This window comes from Lipotes vexillifer, unplaced genomic scaffold (assembly GCF_000442215.2).
Source record: "Lipotes vexillifer unplaced genomic scaffold, Lipotes_vexillifer_v1.1 scaffold129, whole genome shotgun sequence".
Taxonomy (NCBI): Eukaryota; Metazoa; Chordata; class Mammalia; order Artiodactyla; family Lipotidae; genus Lipotes; species Lipotes vexillifer.
Window position 1 is genome coordinate 1558023 of NW_006777287.1, and position 15959 is coordinate 1573981.

The 15959-nt window shown below is 49.5% G+C and overlaps 1 protein-coding gene across 1 annotated transcript; it reads left to right on the top strand.

Annotated features, from left to right (window-relative positions):
* The first annotated feature begins 4681 nt into the window (after positions 1–4681).
* WDR13 (WD repeat domain 13) lies at positions 4682–11006 on the top strand. Its single transcript, XM_007450875.1, has 9 exons — positions 4682–5206; positions 5883–6123; positions 6876–6985; positions 7098–7228; positions 7835–8142; positions 8858–9038; positions 9139–9280; positions 10130–10248; positions 10662–11006. The coding sequence occupies exons 1-9, from the start codon at positions 5166–5168 to the stop codon at positions 10844–10846; spliced, it is 1458 nt and encodes a 485-aa protein (XP_007450937.1). The 5' UTR covers positions 4682–5165; the 3' UTR covers positions 10847–11006.
* The last annotated feature ends 4953 nt before the right edge of the window (positions 11007–15959 follow it).

Consider the following 15959-nt stretch of genomic DNA (forward strand, 5'->3'; position numbering starts at 1 on the left):
CACAGCCCCTGGACGCGCAGGCTCAGCGGCCATGGCTCACGGGCCCAGCCACTCTGCGGCATGTGGGATCCTCCCAGACCAGGGCACGAGCCCGCGTCCCCTGCATCGGCAGGCAGCCTCTCAACCACTGCGCCACCAGGGAAGCCCCCAGGGTCCAGTCTTGCTCAGGCCCTCAGTCTGGCCCTGAATCACTCAGTGGGTAAATGCAGTTGAGATCTTAAGAGTAGAGTGGGGCTTCCCTGGTGGTGCAGTGGTTAAGAATCCGCCTGCCAATGCAGGGGACACGGGTTCAAGACCTGGTCCGGGAAGATCCCACATGCCGCGGAGCAACTAAGCCCATGTGCCTCAACTGCTGAGCCTGTGCTCTAGAGCCCGTGAGACCCAACTACTGAGCCTGTGTGCCACAACTACTGAAGCCTGCGCACCTAGAGCCTATGCTCCGCAACAAGGGAAGCCACTGCAATGAGAAGTCCACACACCGCAGTGAAAAGTAGCCCCTGCTCCGCAACTAGAGAAAGCCCCGCGCAGCAGCGAAGACCCAATGCAGCCAAAAATAAATAAATTTTAAAAAAAGAAAGAAAAAGAGAAGTGTGACTCCAGTTCTAGCCCTGTGAAGTGATTTCTCTTCTGAATCAATCACTTCCTGGCCTCACTGGCCTTATCCACACATTCACTGTCCAGAGCCTTGTGTATTTGGCTCCTTTTCATTCAGGTTCCAGCTTAAATTTTTGTTTTATTAAAATAAACTTTATTTTATTGAAGGGTAGTTGATTTACAGTGTTGTGACCAGCTTAAATTTATTTCTCATCCCTGCCCCCTTCGCCCGCCGCTCAGCAATGCTAACCAAACTACTGTTTTAATGATAGTGAGCACCAATTTAAAAAAGTGATCTTATTTATCAATTATCTTTCTAGCTAAAATGGCAGTTCCATGAGAGTGGGGACCTTTTGTCTGAGTTACTGCTGTTTTTCCAGTGCCTGGCACCTAATAGGGGCTTGATAAATATTTGTCGGAAAGCTGGCTTGCTATTGCAGCTTGCTGGAGGCTGCTCAAATGGTCTGTGAGGCTTTTCCCAAGTGTAGGAATCTGGTTTCTGACTCAGACCATGGAGAGTTGTCACCATTAAGACTCTGGGGATTGTGAGAGCTTTGGCTTCAGAGGCAAACGTTTTCCTATCAGGAAATGGTCAGATTTAAATTATGATCTTATGTCCCAACCCCCACTTGTCCACTTTGGGAAGAAACCTCAGGGATGAGATAAGTGAATAAGGACTCAGGGTCTACACGCCAGTTACACCTCAGCTCCGTGTGTCCTCCCACGTTGCTCTCTGGCCTTGATTCTTAGCACACCTTTGTCACCCCAAGCCACCTAAGCTTTCCCTCAAATCGTGCTCCTTTTAGTTCCTGAGGATGAGGCCCAACTTCAGGTTTCATTTCAGCCTGTGATAGTAATGAAAAGCAGACACAGCCAGTGGGGTCCAATGCTCGCCTTTGCAGTTATAAACTCTGGAGGCCAAATAGGCAGGAGGCACATGAAGAAAGGAGTCCAAAAGAGACATGGGCCCTGCCTGTTTCTGCCATCACTTAAGTTACTCTTGTGATGTGGCATTATCTTTAAACCGCTCTGGCTTACCTGTCTTTTCTGTCCAAATGTGTTTTTGTTTGTTCATTCAGCTAGGACCCTCAACCATCACTCTGACAGTAAAATAACCCCAGACTCTGTTAGAGTGGGTGGGACTTGTGGTCCCCCATGGACTTGAGCTTTTTTAGATGTCATGATTGTAACCAAGGTCACTCACAACCTCCAGGAGCTGCTTCTGGTGACTTGATACCCTCAGGCCTGAGACCCTTCTTTCCCCACCCACTGACCTGCCATTCATGTACATAAATTCTGCCCCTTTCTCTCCAGGCTCCCAACAAACCAAGTGCCTTCTGTCATCAGCTTGTTCAAAACCCATTTTTAATCCAGTAAGAGTGTGTAAATGTTTAAAAACAAAAATTGAAGAAATGCAGAGCACATAAATGCAAGAGGTGGCTGTGGTCATTCTCATTCACATTATTCTGCACCAGATTTACCTCTGGCAGATGGATCTGTTATAGGGAAAAGTTATTAAAACAACTAACAGTAGTCAGCATTTAGTGGATATCTTCTCTGTTCCAGATGCTTGTCTAAGCTGTAAAAATATTAACTCATTTAGTCCTCACACTAAGTCTATGAGGCAGTTATTTTTCAGATGAGGAGGCTGAGTCACAAAGGAGTTAAGTGACCTGCCCAAGACCACATAGTTGTCAGAGCCTGTGGCAGTGGCCAGGTTATACTGCCTTCTGAAAAGTACTGTACTACTTCCGGGAATGACAGCAAATGTTCTCGCAACAGGTGTCATTCTGAACACTTTCTCTGCATTAATAGCTAATTCATATTTATAACAACCCTGTCATTAGTATCTTATATATAGTATCTTATATATAGCCTTCTAGGAATGAGGTTTTAAAAATAATTTTTGAAATTTTAACATGAATATTGTAAAAACAACAAGAACAAAATATCAATTCTGGCAGTGAGACAGTAGATCTCCTTGGTATTGCTGACTCTCCTGTGATTTCTTCCCACCACGTTTCTTTGTTTTGTTTGTTTGGTTTTTGGCTGCACCGGGTCTTAGTTGTGGCACGCGGGATCTTTTAGTTGTGGTATGTGGGCTCTTAGTTGCAGCATGTGGGATCTAGTTCCCTGACCAGGGATCGAACCCGGGCCCTCTGCATTGGGAGCGCGGAGTCTTAACCATTGGACCACCAGGAAAGTCCCCCCACCACGTTTCTTTGGAAGCTGAATGGTGGGGTGAAGGGGTGGGGTTCTGTCCTGCGAGGGTCAAGGTGAATGGGAAAGACATTGATTGTATCATCCTTTACGGCAAAAAAAAAAAAAGAACTTGGAAATACAGTTGTTCATCGGTGTCTGTGGCCGATGGGTTTTAGGACCTGCCATGGATACCAGAATCCACAGATGCTCAAATCCCATAATTGGTCCTCCGTATCTGTGGTTATGCATATGCGGATTCAACCAACCACAGATGGTGTAATACTGTAATATTTATTGAAAAAATCTGTGTGTAAGTGGACCCGTGGAGTTCAAACCTGTGTTGTTCAAGGGCCAACTGTAAACCCAATGCTGGTCACAAATAGGGGTCCAGTTCAACAAAATGTCACCCTTGAACTTCCTGGGCTTCAGGTTTCCTTATCTGTAAAATGGGGGTAGTGATGGACCCACAACATTCAGTTATTAGGATTAAGTGGATAATACATGTAAATCACCTTAAACAGTATCCAGCACATTGTCTAATAAATGTTAGTGGTTACACGTTTGTGCAAAGTTTATTCTTTAGCAATCGTGAAACAAAAGAGTGTTCAATATCCTGAAAAGACCACCCATAGCTTAGTTACATGGACAAGAGAGGTTGCTGCATCAGTACAGTACAGTGTGGTCTATTTTTGTTAGAATACAAAGGGCAATACGTTTTTGGCTGTGTCTCATTTAAGGTTGCTTTAAAAAATACTGTTCAGATTATTGTATTATAAAAATAGTGTGGGGATTTCCCTGGTGGTGCAGTGGTTAAGAATCCACCTGCCAATGCAGGGGACATGGGTTTGAGCCCTGGTCCTGGAAGATCCCACATGCGGCGGAGCGACTAAGCCCGTGTGCCACAACTACTGAGCCTGCGCTCTAGAGCCCGCGAGCCACAACTACTGAGCCCACGTGCCACAGCTGCTGCAGCCCACATGCCTAGAGCCTGTGCTCTGCAACAAAGAGAAGCCACCGCAATGAGAAGCCCGCACACCGCAGCAAAGAGTAGCCCCGCTCGCCACAACTAGAGAAAAGCCCACGCACGGCAACGAAGACCCAATGCAGCCAAAAAATAAATAAATTTATTTTAAAAATAAATAAAAATAGTGTGAAAATAACACTATTTTTATAACACATACAGTAATCTGAACAATAATGAGAATTGTGTCAAAGTCAAGATCCGAAAGGAAGCTACTAAACATTGTGTTCCAACTTCCTACATTGTATATCCTGGTCACCTTAAGATGAATAGAGATGCAGCTTCTTGTTGGAGTTGAAATAAGGATGATTTCAGATAGCCTCCTGGGATCCAAACCCCAGAGCTTGTTGTACCTATTTATATCTTCTGCCTTCAGAGACTCACGCCCAGACCAAGCTCCCTGGGAGTATCCAAGTCGCCCACCCCAACACAGACACACAGGACTCTTCTTACTCTGGGCGTGCCTGAAGGCCCATCAGTCACCTAGGAACTGGAGAATTTTCTGGGGGCCTCTGCATGTGTGATTATTTTTTATTCTGCACTTCAAATCTTGCTTGGCCAAGATTGTGCTGCTAAAAAGCAGCTTATACCACTCTTTCAAAAAAATTCCTTTCGTTTTTTTTTTTTTTGAAAGTCATAGTTCTGATTTTCAGTGAGTGATTTGCATACTAGCCCCTGTCCCTGTGGTCCCTGGACATTGTTCTTGTGTACACAAAAAAATGCCATTAGGGACTGAGGCTGGATAGAACTTAAAAGGGCGGAGCCTCCATCCTTGTGCCAGAAGCTACTGTCCCTTAATGCGCTTGCGTGGTTCTCCCACGCCCTGGGGAGGATTCCTATCGATCTGTTCTGCGCTCGGAAGTTCTTCCTGGCAGCAGGAGGCCATCTTGCTGGAGCTTGAGAGAGGAGAGAAGGGTGACGCTGGTTTCAGGGCCGCCCCGGGAGCCTCAAGAGCGGGAGGCAGCCCCGGAGGTGGTCCCTAATCCAGGGTCCTGCTCTTGGACCCGAGAAGGGAAGGCGGGGGGCGGTGGGGGCAAGATGGGTGGAGAATGCCAACAAGGATTGCTAGGCGGCGGGAGGAGGGGCGTTGCTATGGTGACCGGGGGGCGGGGCCAGGTCTGCTGTGAATCATCTGGGCGCTGCCTGGGAAGGGCAGGACTGGGGTGGTGACCATGCTAACAGCCGGGTGGGATATCGTGACAAACTGGACTGGAGGGACTCCGTGTCTATGGCAACGATCGCCTGGCGGAAGGGGCGGATCTAGATCTCTTCACTTGAGACGCTGACATTCCAGGCCCTTGTCCTGCAGGCTCCCGCGGGCGGACGCGCCGGAAGAGGAGGCCGGGGAATGGCTGCGGTGTGGCAGCAGGTCTTAGCAGTAGACGCGAGGTGAGGCGTGGGGTCGAAGCTCGCGGGAGCGGAAGTTACGTGGTGCATGCGCAATGGCGATAAGTGAGGCTGGGCAGAGAACTTGCCTTATGCGGCTGAGTGGGCTTGCTGGAGGTGAGCATGCGCAGTAGCAGGGTGTGGGGCTTGCCCGCAGGGAATGACTGGCATGCGAGGGTTGTTAAACAGCATGCTAGGATAATGCAGTCACATGTGGGCATGCGCAGAGTCTGTGGTATTGGAGCCTTGGTCGGGGGTGGGGGGGGTGATAGAGCCCATGCTGGTGACATCCTGTCCCCCACTTTTGCCCCCAGACTTCTCTTACCATCACTTCCCCAGTCTGACCCAATTGCCATACTGTCCGCCACCATTGCCCCATGCTAACCCCCGTCACCATGTCAGATTGGCCCCTATTGTCTACACTGACTCAGTCACCCCATACCAATTCCAGCAGAACTGCAGACTGCCTCCATTGTGCCCACACTGCCCTCATTGCCATGCCCATTATTACTGCGGACACACCCTTATCACAACACCAGAGTGACCCCCATCACCACTGCTGATCACTTGCCATCCTGACCTATCACTGCCACACACCTCATTCTCCTTCCCTATCCCCTGAGCTGATTGATTCCCTCTGTCCTGTGCCTGCTGCCCGCCTTGCCTCCTGCCATCGCAGGTACAATGCGTACCGCACACCAACGTTTCCACAGTTTCGGACACAATATATCCGACGGCGCAGCCAGCTACTGCGGGAGAATGCCAAGGCTGGACACCCTCCAGCATTGCGTCGGCAGTACCTGAGGCTGCGTGGGCAGCTGCTGGGCCAGCGCTACGGGCCCCTCTCTGAGCCAGGCAGTGCTCGTGCCTATAGCAACAGCATCGTCCGCAGCAGCCGCACTACCCTTGACCGCATGGAGGTGAGCTCCTCCCCACGCCACCTGCCTCCATATATATTCACTCAACAGACTTGTCGAGCACCTGCTATGTTCCAGGCACTGTTCCTGGCTCTTAGGATGAGCAGAGGGCAAAAAGAGAAAATGTATGTCATAAATCAACAGACAATAAGATAAATAGGTTGATAAGCAGGCAATAAACAAGATAAATAGGTCAATAAATGTAGCAAACCAGGTAAACAAGTGAATAACTACCATGGCTTGTAGTGAGGAGTGCTAACATGGAAAAATAAAGCTGACTTGGGGAATGAAACAGGACAGGTGTTGGGAACAGAGAGAAGCTATTTTTAATGGGGATGCTCAGGGAAGGTGTCTCTGAGGAGGTGACAATTGAGCTGAGACTTGAATGAGGCAAGAGACAAAGCTGAGTGGTTTTCTGGGGAAAAAGTGTTCATTCTTTGTTCAAAGAGCATCTGTTAAGTATTTGCTGAGTGGGGCAAGGGTGAGAGTAGGGGAACTAGTGCAGAGGACACCACAGTAGTCCAGGTGACGGTGGTGACAGTGGAAGGGGTGAGAAAGGATCTGGTTCCAGCATGCGGTATCTCAGTTGCCTGACCAGGGATCGAACCTGCGCCCTGTGCAGTGGAAGCGCAGAGTCTTAACCACTGGACCACCAGGGAAGTCCCATGGTTCTGGGTATATTTTGAAGACTCTAGATCTCATAGGTTCTTGAGGGCTGTTTGCAAGGTGTACCTACCCTGACCCTCTGTTTGCAGGACTTCGAGGATGACCCTCGGGCCCTGGGGGCCCGTGGGCACCGCCGCTCCGTCAGCCGAGGCTCCTACCAGCTGCAGGCACAGATGAACCGTGCCGTCTATGAGGACAGGTATGCACCAGGGGCAGCTGAAGGTTTATGAGGAGGAGGGGAGCCACAGGGCAATGGCAGGCCAAATGCTAGTACCTCCCTCCTCTCACCCCTCACTCCTGTTGGGGCCTAGGCCCCCCGGCAGCGTGGTTCCCACGTCAGTGGCAGAAGCAAGTCGAGCCATGGCCGGGGACACATCGCTGAGTGAGAACTACGCCTTTGCGGGCATGTACCATGTTTTTGACCAGCACGTGGATGAGGCAGGTGAGCCAGTGGATGGCGGGTCCCATCACCACGCATTTGCCCAAACAACTGGGTGACAACCACCCAGTGCATCCTTTTCTGGAATGCAGAGTCTCAGGCCCACCTCTGAGGGAGGAATTGCTATTCATCACACCTTTCACAAAACCTAAAAGTCCTCTGCAAAGTGACCTGCAAAGTCTTGGTTACTTTGTCTACCATAAAGGGGCTCAGCAGCTTAAAAGAGCACTTTGCAGAAGGCTTCTGGGGTCATGAGTCGCTTGAACGAGCTTAAAACCTTTGCTGCAGAGAAATCTCCTTGCAAAGGGCAGAGTGGTTTTGCAAACTGCCAAGACCCTGGTAACTGTAAAGTGCTTACTGAGATGTAGAAGGCTTTTTGCATTGCAGAAGTCATTTGCAATCCATAAAGTACCTGCCAAATTTAGGGAGCTTTGGGTAGAGGGCCTTCTGGGGTTCCAACTCTCTTTCTCAGCCAAGGAAAACCCTTTGCTGAGGCCACTGTGCCTGGTACAGTCGGTCCCGGCCCTTGGCTCACACGTCAGAACCTTCTGTAAATGAAAGCACCTGGTGAGCGTGGCGGCTCTCACAAGTGGCTCCTTGGCCTTGCAGTCCCCAGGGTGCGCTTCGCCAATGACGACCGGCACCGCCTGGCCTGCTGCTCACTCGATGGCAGCATTTCGCTGTGCCAGCTGGTGCCCGCCCCACCCACCGTGCTCCGAGTGCTGCGGGGCCACACCCGCGGGGTCTCCGACTTCGCCTGGTCCCTCTCCAACGACATTCTCGTGTCCACCTCGCTTGATGCCACCATGCGCATCTGGGCCTCTGAGGACGGCCGCTGCATCCGGGAGATCCCTGACCCAGACAGTGCTGAACTGCTCTGCTGCACCTTCCAGCCGGTTAACAACAACCTCACTGTGGTCAGGCTCCAGAGCACCCCCTTGCCGAGGGCGGGATGCCAGGCCAGGAGGGCTGTTGCAGGGAGTCGGGATAAGGGGGTCCCCTCTAGTCCATCGCCTCCGTCCTCCTCTGGCCAGACTCAGAGGGAAACGGCAGAACTGGGGACGTGGTTCTTGGTCTGGGATGGCCTCACTGTGGTAGACTCCGGGGATGGGGGGCGGTCTGGGGGTAGGGTCACGGTCCCATCAGCAGTAGTCCTACCATTTTCCAACTGCAGGGGCTGCTGGTTGGGGAGCAGGATTACTAGTCGGAAACCTTGTTTCATCTCAGTGGCAGCATCATGGTGGTCCGACCCGGATAGAGAGTCAGAGGGCAGGGGAAGGAAATGAAAAGTCTGGCCTGGTCCTGAGTGGGGAGTAGGCCCCGCAGTGAGCCTGTGCTCTGGGATCCTTTCAGCTGTAGCAGCAGCCGCTGCCCTAGTGTAGTCAAGGCTCCAGGAAGGACCAGGCAGGCCCCTTGAGTTCTGGGAGAAGCTGTCTCTTCTGGTCAGATTGCAAGAGGGACTGGCTGGGGAGGATGACCGGCCTGAGTCACCTTCCAGTCTACCGGCCCACCCTCACTGTGATGAGAGTCCAGTAGGGATCAGCCAGTCCCATCAACAGCAGCCCCGCTGTGGTCAGACTCAAGGAGGGAGTGGCTGGGAGCAGGGTGATGGTGTGCGGCTCTCACACACAGGTGGGGAATGCCAAGCACAACGTGCACGTCATGAACATCTCCACGGGCAAGAAAGTGAAGGGTGGCTCCAGCAAGCTGACAGGCCGTGTTCTTGCTCTGTCCTTTGATGCCCCTGGCCGGCTGCTCTGGGCGGGTGATGACCGCGGCAGTGTTTTCTCTTTCCTCTTCGACATGGCCACAGGTAGGCAGACCCTAGGCCTGCATCCAGCTGCTCACACCCTCACCCTTCTGGTGCACAGTCCCAACCCTCACCGCTGCCTCCACTCCCTCTGCTGCCACAGGGAAGCTGACCAAAGCCAAGCGTCTGGTGGTGCATGAGGGCAGCCCTGTGACCAGCATCTCCGCCCGCTCCTGGGTCAGCCGCGAGGCCCGGGACCCCTCGCTGCTCATAAATGCTTGCCTCAACAAGCTGCTGCTCTACAGGTGGGTCTCCTCTCTGGGCCGCCTGGAGGTGGGGGGCCTGCCGCCTCTGTCAGACTGAGACGAGAGCCCTGTCTCCCCAGCAGACTAAGCCATGGAGGTTAACTTCGTTGAGAGGGGAGGTCCGGTCTCCTAATAATAGTAATAATATGATAATGGTGACATCAATAGGAGCAGTAATAGTAATAGCAGCTATCATGTGCGTAGCAGTTGCTGGGCCAGGCCCTGTTCATATCCCCTCATTTAATCCTCACAGCAACACTGTGAGGTGGGTGCTGTAATCATGTCCATTTTACAGATGATCAAACTGAGCCATAAAATAGACTAGAGTCCCCTTAGAGCAGTGGCCTGCTTTCCCTTTCTTCCTTTCTTTTTTTTTTTTTTTTTTTTTTTTTTTTTTTTGAAGCTGGGAGTTTTACTATCACCACTCACTTATGTCTGTCATCTAAATGCAGTTCTCAGCCTGGGCTGCACGCTGCTCCCTGCAGTAGCTCGGATTCATTCCTTTGAATGGCCATGTGGTATTCCACGGTGCAGGGGTGCTGTAGTTTGGTCAGTCATTCCCTCTCTTTGTGCCCGTCCTAAAATCAGGATCTCTTCGGGACCCTTAGGAAAAGAAACTAGCGAATTAAAGAGCAGAGGCTCCCCATTTGTGTCGACAGATACAGTTTCCAAACTGTCACTAACTCACACACCATCCCGTGCTTTATAGGTTTATGCAGTCGTCTCAAAACTGGATTTCATGAACCTTGAAAAGACCTCAGGTGCAGGGGTGGGGACACAAACTGGCCCACCATTCGTCCCCCTCTGGGGCTGAGGCTGCCCCCTAACCTGCTCTCTTCCTCCTCTCAGGGTGGTGGACAACGAAGGGACCCTGCAGCTGAAGAGAAGCTTCCCCATTGAGCAGAGCTCGCATCCTGTACGCAGCATTTTCTGCCCCCTCATGTCCTTCCGCCAGGGGGCCTGTGTGGGTGAGTCCCATGGGGTTGGGGTGTCTGGGTGGCCAGGGAGGGGCAGGGACCGGGGCTGGTGCTGATCTGGCTCAGCTGTCACGACATCCTAATGCCCTGACTTCCTGGGCCTCAAGAACTCTCACGCCCCAGCAACCTCACACTTTGAACACAGACCCCCCAAACAGCCCAGAAACCTCACAGTCTAAGACACAGACCCCTCCCCGCCACCAACAAAGAGCTCAGAGACCTCACACTCTGGACGCAGAGCCAAAACAGCTAGGTGACCTTGCATCTGGGGATGGTCCACTCCAGAGCCCCCAGCCCCGGGACCTCACACCTTGGACATAAATCCCTCAACACCTCAGAGACTTAACATGCAGGGCACCCCGCTGCCTCCTGCAACACCTCCTGATGGTCTCTCATCTGGGCAGTGACGGGCAGCGAGGACATGTGCGTGCATTTCTTTGACGTGGAGCGGGCAGCCAAGGCCGCTGTCAACAAGCTGCAGGGCCACAGCGCGCCCGTGCTGGATGTCAGCTTCAACTGCGATGAGAGCCTGCTGGCTTCCAGCGACGCTAGCGGCATGGTCATTGTCTGGAGGCGGGAGCAGAAGTAGGAGACTTCCAGCCTTGTCACTGTCGACCTTCCCACCTGCCTCCGGCCCCAGCCTTGTGTTTGTAAATAAAGTTCCTGTGGTTGTGCCGATGGCTGGCTCCCAGGTCTTCTGGGGTTGGGATGGGGGAGAGGGCAGCTCTAGGACCCAAGATGGGATGGGGTTCACCTCCTCATTCATGCCTTCATGCATTGATTCATTGATGGATTCATTCAACAACCGTTTATGAACGTCTGCCATGTCAGAGGCACCACTTCAAGTGTTTTACACAGTCACGCTTTGGACAGACATTGTGGAGCACCTACTCTGTGCTGGGACCTGTTCTAGGCACTGAGGGTACAAGCTGTGACTTAAACTGGCAGGAATGGCTGCCCTCGTGGAGCTTACGTTCTAGTGGAGGCAGGTAGATAATAGACAAAAATAGATAATAGGTCAGCTAGGGGCTTCCCTGGTGGCACAGTGGTTGAGAGTCCGCCTGCCAATGCAGGGGACACGGGTTCGTGCCCCGGTCCGGGAAGATCCCACATGCTGCGGAGCGGCTGGGCTCGTGAGCCATGGCCACTGAGCCTGTGCGTCCGGAGCCTGTGCTCCGCAACGGAAGAGGCCACAACAGTGAGAGGCCCATGTACTGCAAAAAAAAAAAAAAAAAAAAAAAAGGTATAATAGGTCAGCTAAAGCTGAGCATTGTGAGGAAAAAGGGCGTGGGATAGAGTGCAGGAGTGAGGGGAGGGTTAGGCTCCTTTTGGTGTCCTGATCAGGGAAGATGTTCCTGACAGTGTGAAATTTATTTTTCTTTAATTTTTATTTTATATTGGAGTATTACATTAGGTCCTTGTTGATTATCTTTTTTATGTATAGAAGTGTGTATATGTTAATCCCAAACTCCTAATTTATCCCTCCCTCCCACCTTTCCCCTTTGGTAACCATACGCTTGTTTTCTAAGTCTGTGAGTCTGTTTCTGTTTTGTAAATAAGTTCATGTGTATCATTGTTTTAGATTCCTCATATAAGTGATACCATATGATATTTGTCTGTCTGACTTACTTCACTTAGTATGGTAATCTCTAGGCCCATCCATGTTGCTGCAAATGGCATTATTTCATTCCTTTTTTATGGCTGAGTAATATTCCATTGTATATATGTACCACATCCTCTTTATCCATTCGTCTGTCAGTGGACATTTAGGTTGCTTCCGTGTCTTGGCTATTGTAAATAGTGCTGCAGTGAACATTGTGGGTGCATGTATCTTTTCAAATTATGTTTTTTTCTCTGGATCTATGCCCAGGAATGGGATTGCTGGATCATATTTTTTTTTTTTTTGGTTTTGGGGTTTTTTTTTAATATCTTTATCAGAGTATAATTGCTTTACAATGGTGTGTTAGTTTCTGCTTTATAACAAAGTGAATCAGCTGTGCATATACATATATCCCCATATCCCCTCCCTCTTGAGCCTCCCTTCCACCCTCCCTATCCTACCCCTCTAGGTCATCACAAAGCATCAAGCTGATCTCCCTGTGCTATGCGGCTGCTTCCCAGTAGCTATCTATTTTACATTTGGTAGTGTATATATGTCCGTGCCACTCTCTCACTTCGTCCCAGCTTACCCTTCCCCCTCCCCGTGTCCTCAAGTCCATTCTCTACATCTGCGTCTTTATTCCTGTCCTGCCCCTAGGTTCATCAGAACAACTTTTTTTTTAGATTCCATATATATGTGTTAGCATATGGTATTTGTTTTTCTTTTTCTGACTTACTTCACTCTGTACGACAGACTCTAGGTCCATCCACCTCACTACAGATAATTCAATTTCGTTTCTTTTTATGGCTGAATAATATTGCATTGTATTTATGTGCCACATCTTTATCCATTCATCTGTCAATGGACACTTAGGTCTCTTCCATGTCTTGGCTATTGTAAATAGTGCTGCAACGAACATTGTGGTACATGACTCTTTTTGAATTATGGTTTTCTCTGGGTATATGCCCAGTAGTGGGATTGCTGGGTCGTATGGTAGTTCTATTTTTACTTTTTTAAGGAACCTCCATACTGTTCTCCATAGTGGCTGTATCAATTTACATTCCCACCAACAGTGCAAGAGGGTTCCCTTTTCTCCACAAGCTCTCCAGCATTTGTTGTTTGTAGATTTTCTAATGATGCCCATTCTAACTGGTGTGAGGTGATACCTCATTGTAATTTTGATTTGCACTTCTCTAATAATTAGTGGTGTTGAGCAGTTTTTCATGTGCTTCTTGGCCATCTGTATGTCTTCTTTGGAGAAATGCCTATTTAGGTCTTCTGCCCATTTTTTGATTGGGTTGTTTGTTTTTTTTTAATATTGAGCTGCATGAGCTGTTTATATATTTTGGAGATTAATCCTTTGTCCGTTGATTCAGTTGCAAATCTTTTCTCCCATTCTGAGGGTTGTCTTTTCATCTTGTTTATTGTTTCCTTTGCTGTGCAAAAGCTTTTAAGTTTAATTAGGTCCCATTTGTTTATTTTTGTTTTTATTTTCATTACTCTAGGAGGTGAAACCAAAAAGATATTGCTGTGATTTATGTCAAAGAGTGTTCTGCATATGTTTTCCTCTAAGAGTTTTATAGTATCCGGTCTCACATTTAGGTCCTTAATCTGTTTTGAGTTTATTTTTGTGTATGGTGTTAAAGAATGTTCTAATTTCATTCTTTTACAGGTAGCTGTCCAGTTTTCCCAGCACCACTTATTGAAGAGACTCTCTTTTCTCCATTGTATATTCTTGCCTCCTTTGTTATAGATTAATTGATCATAGGTGCGTGGGTTTATTTCTGGGCTTTCTATCTTGTTCCATTGATCTGTATTTCTGTTTTTGTGCCAGTACCATACTGTTTTGATTACTGTAGCTTTGTAGTGTAGACTGAAGTCAGGGAGCCTAATTCCTCCAACTCCATTTTTCTTTCTCAAGATTTCTTTGTCTGTTTGGGGTCTCTGACAGTGTGAAGTTTAAACAAAGACCTGAATGAAGTGAGAGAGCCATAGTGTGTGAGGAAGAAGAATATCATAGGTAGATAAAAGGTAGTTCAGAGGCACCAAGGCTGGAGTGTTCCAGGAGGACCATTGTAGAGGCCAGTGTGGCTAGATTAAGGTTTGCTAAGAGATGAGGTTGGACAGGCCCAATCCTGGAGGGCTTTTGGGGCACAGTGAGGACTTGAGCCTTTTTGCTGAGTGAGGCGTGAGTCACCAGAACATTTTGAGCAGAGTAGGGACATGATCTCACTTGGTTGTAAGAGGATCCTTGTGGGCACTATGAAGAGAACAGACTGGAATGGGGGAGCGGGAGCAGGGGGATCACTCAGGAGACCCTGCAGTAGTTGAGGTGAGCAGTGATGGGGACTTGCACCAGGGTGGTGGCAGCGGAGGGGCTGAGGTAGGGAATGTTGGCTTCTACCACAGGGGTTTCATCCTATTAGTCTGCAGGACTCCGCTGGCTCCTCAGGGAGGCTGAGGCTCCCAGGCTCCCCCCACCCCCGGGCCAGCCGCACCCTGGGCCCCACACCTGTCAGTGCATTGGTTGATTTCCGCAAGCAGGGAGCAGAGATGTTGAGAGCGCCAAGGTGGTACAGAGCAACTATGGACTCTGAGGCTGAGGTAGCGGCTCCTGTTGTGGGAGGAAAGGGATGGGGTATCTCTCTCCACCCCAGAGAGACTCCAGACTACCCCTAGCTCCTCCCATGCCCACCCAGGGCCCAAATTCGAGGCCTGGAACAGCTCAGAGAACACAGAGTAATGTTCAGTATTTGAGAGGAGCCCTGAGTGAGGTCAGAAAGCTTGGGGTGTAGACAGGGAGATAGATAACCCAAATCCCTTGTCAATGACCTGAGTCACCAGGAAATGTCAAAGTTCCAGGGTATCAAAGAGCCTCTTGCTCCAGCTGCTCCCTTCCCTCCAGCTCCATAGGCTGCCACATCCAGATGTATCAATGGGAAGTGTAGCTACCGTCTTGAGACCTCAGGGTCAGTCCACAGAGTCACAGAGACCCCGACCTGGCCCAACATTGTTGAGCTGCTGAACTAACACCAGCAGTCTTGTTGAGGGAGGAAAATAACCTTTTGTTCATTCAAGCCACTGTTACTGGACAGTGCAGTTACTTGTAGCCAGAAGCATTTCTATCTGGTACTTCCATCTGACAGACCTTAAGGTAAATGGTGATGAGATGTGGTGATAGTCTAGAGAGCTGGACTGTTCACAGACTCAGTGATTTGCTAGGAGGATTCTCAGTCTCCTCATGTGGCTGTATACATGGCTATGATTTTTACAGCAAAAAGATACAGAGCAGAGTCAGCAAAGGGAAATGGCGCATGGGGTGAAGCCCAGGGAAAACAGGCACAAGCCTCCAAGAGTCATCTTCCAGTGAAGCCTCACAGGACACCCTTAATTCCCTCAGTTGTGACAACACATGTTAAACACTGTGAACCAGGGAAGCTTGTTAGAGACTCCACCCATGGTTTCTATTAGGGGTTGGTCATGTAAGCACCCTCTGCCTGGCACATACCCAACTCCCTGACTCCCTGAAGGAAAGCAGGTGTTTAGCATAAACCACGGTGCTTGGACAAACAGTACAGGCACAGTGGGTCACTCTTATCAATTAGAGAGTGGTGGGAATCTTCCTGGAATCTAAATTTCCAGATGCCAGCCAAGGGCCCCCCTTGAAGCAGGCCTTTCCAAAGACAGCAATTCAGGCCTGCTGTTAACTCTTTTCTGCACAGTATGGAGCACCAAAAAGACGCTTGGTTTCCACTGAGGTTAGCAGATCACAAAATCATTTCAGGGAGCCTCATTTTTCTCTAATACTTTCTTCACATTTTTCATGTCTTCATTGCATCTGGATTCAAGATGGCTGATCACAGATGTTGTTATACATGATTTGGGGGACTTCCTCCTTGCGAAATTTTGAGGTAACAGAGTTGACCTGCTTTAAATTCTTCATCATGATTGACTTACAACCTAAGGGGAAATAAATAAAGAGCAAATAATAAAAAAATAAACTTACTGGTCAGACTTGGACCTCTGTTAACTTGTCTGTCATCACTGTGCCTCTGATTTAACATCAGATCTGGAACTCTTTTTTTTTTTTTTTTTTTTTTGG

Bases quoted from the DNA above. Each gene is read 5' to 3' on its own strand.
- WDR13 (XM_007450875.1), top strand. From the start codon at position 5,166: ATGGCTGCGGTGTGGCAGCAGGTCTTAGCAGTAGACGCGAG. The intron at 5,207-5,882 runs GTGAGGCGTGGG...CTGCCATCGCAG, and splicing joins GTCTTAGCAGTAGACGCGAG to GTACAATGCGTACCGCACAC. The intron at 9,039-9,138 runs GTAGGCAGACCC...CTGCTGCCACAG, and splicing joins CCTCTTCGACATGGCCACAG to GGAAGCTGACCAAAGCCAAG.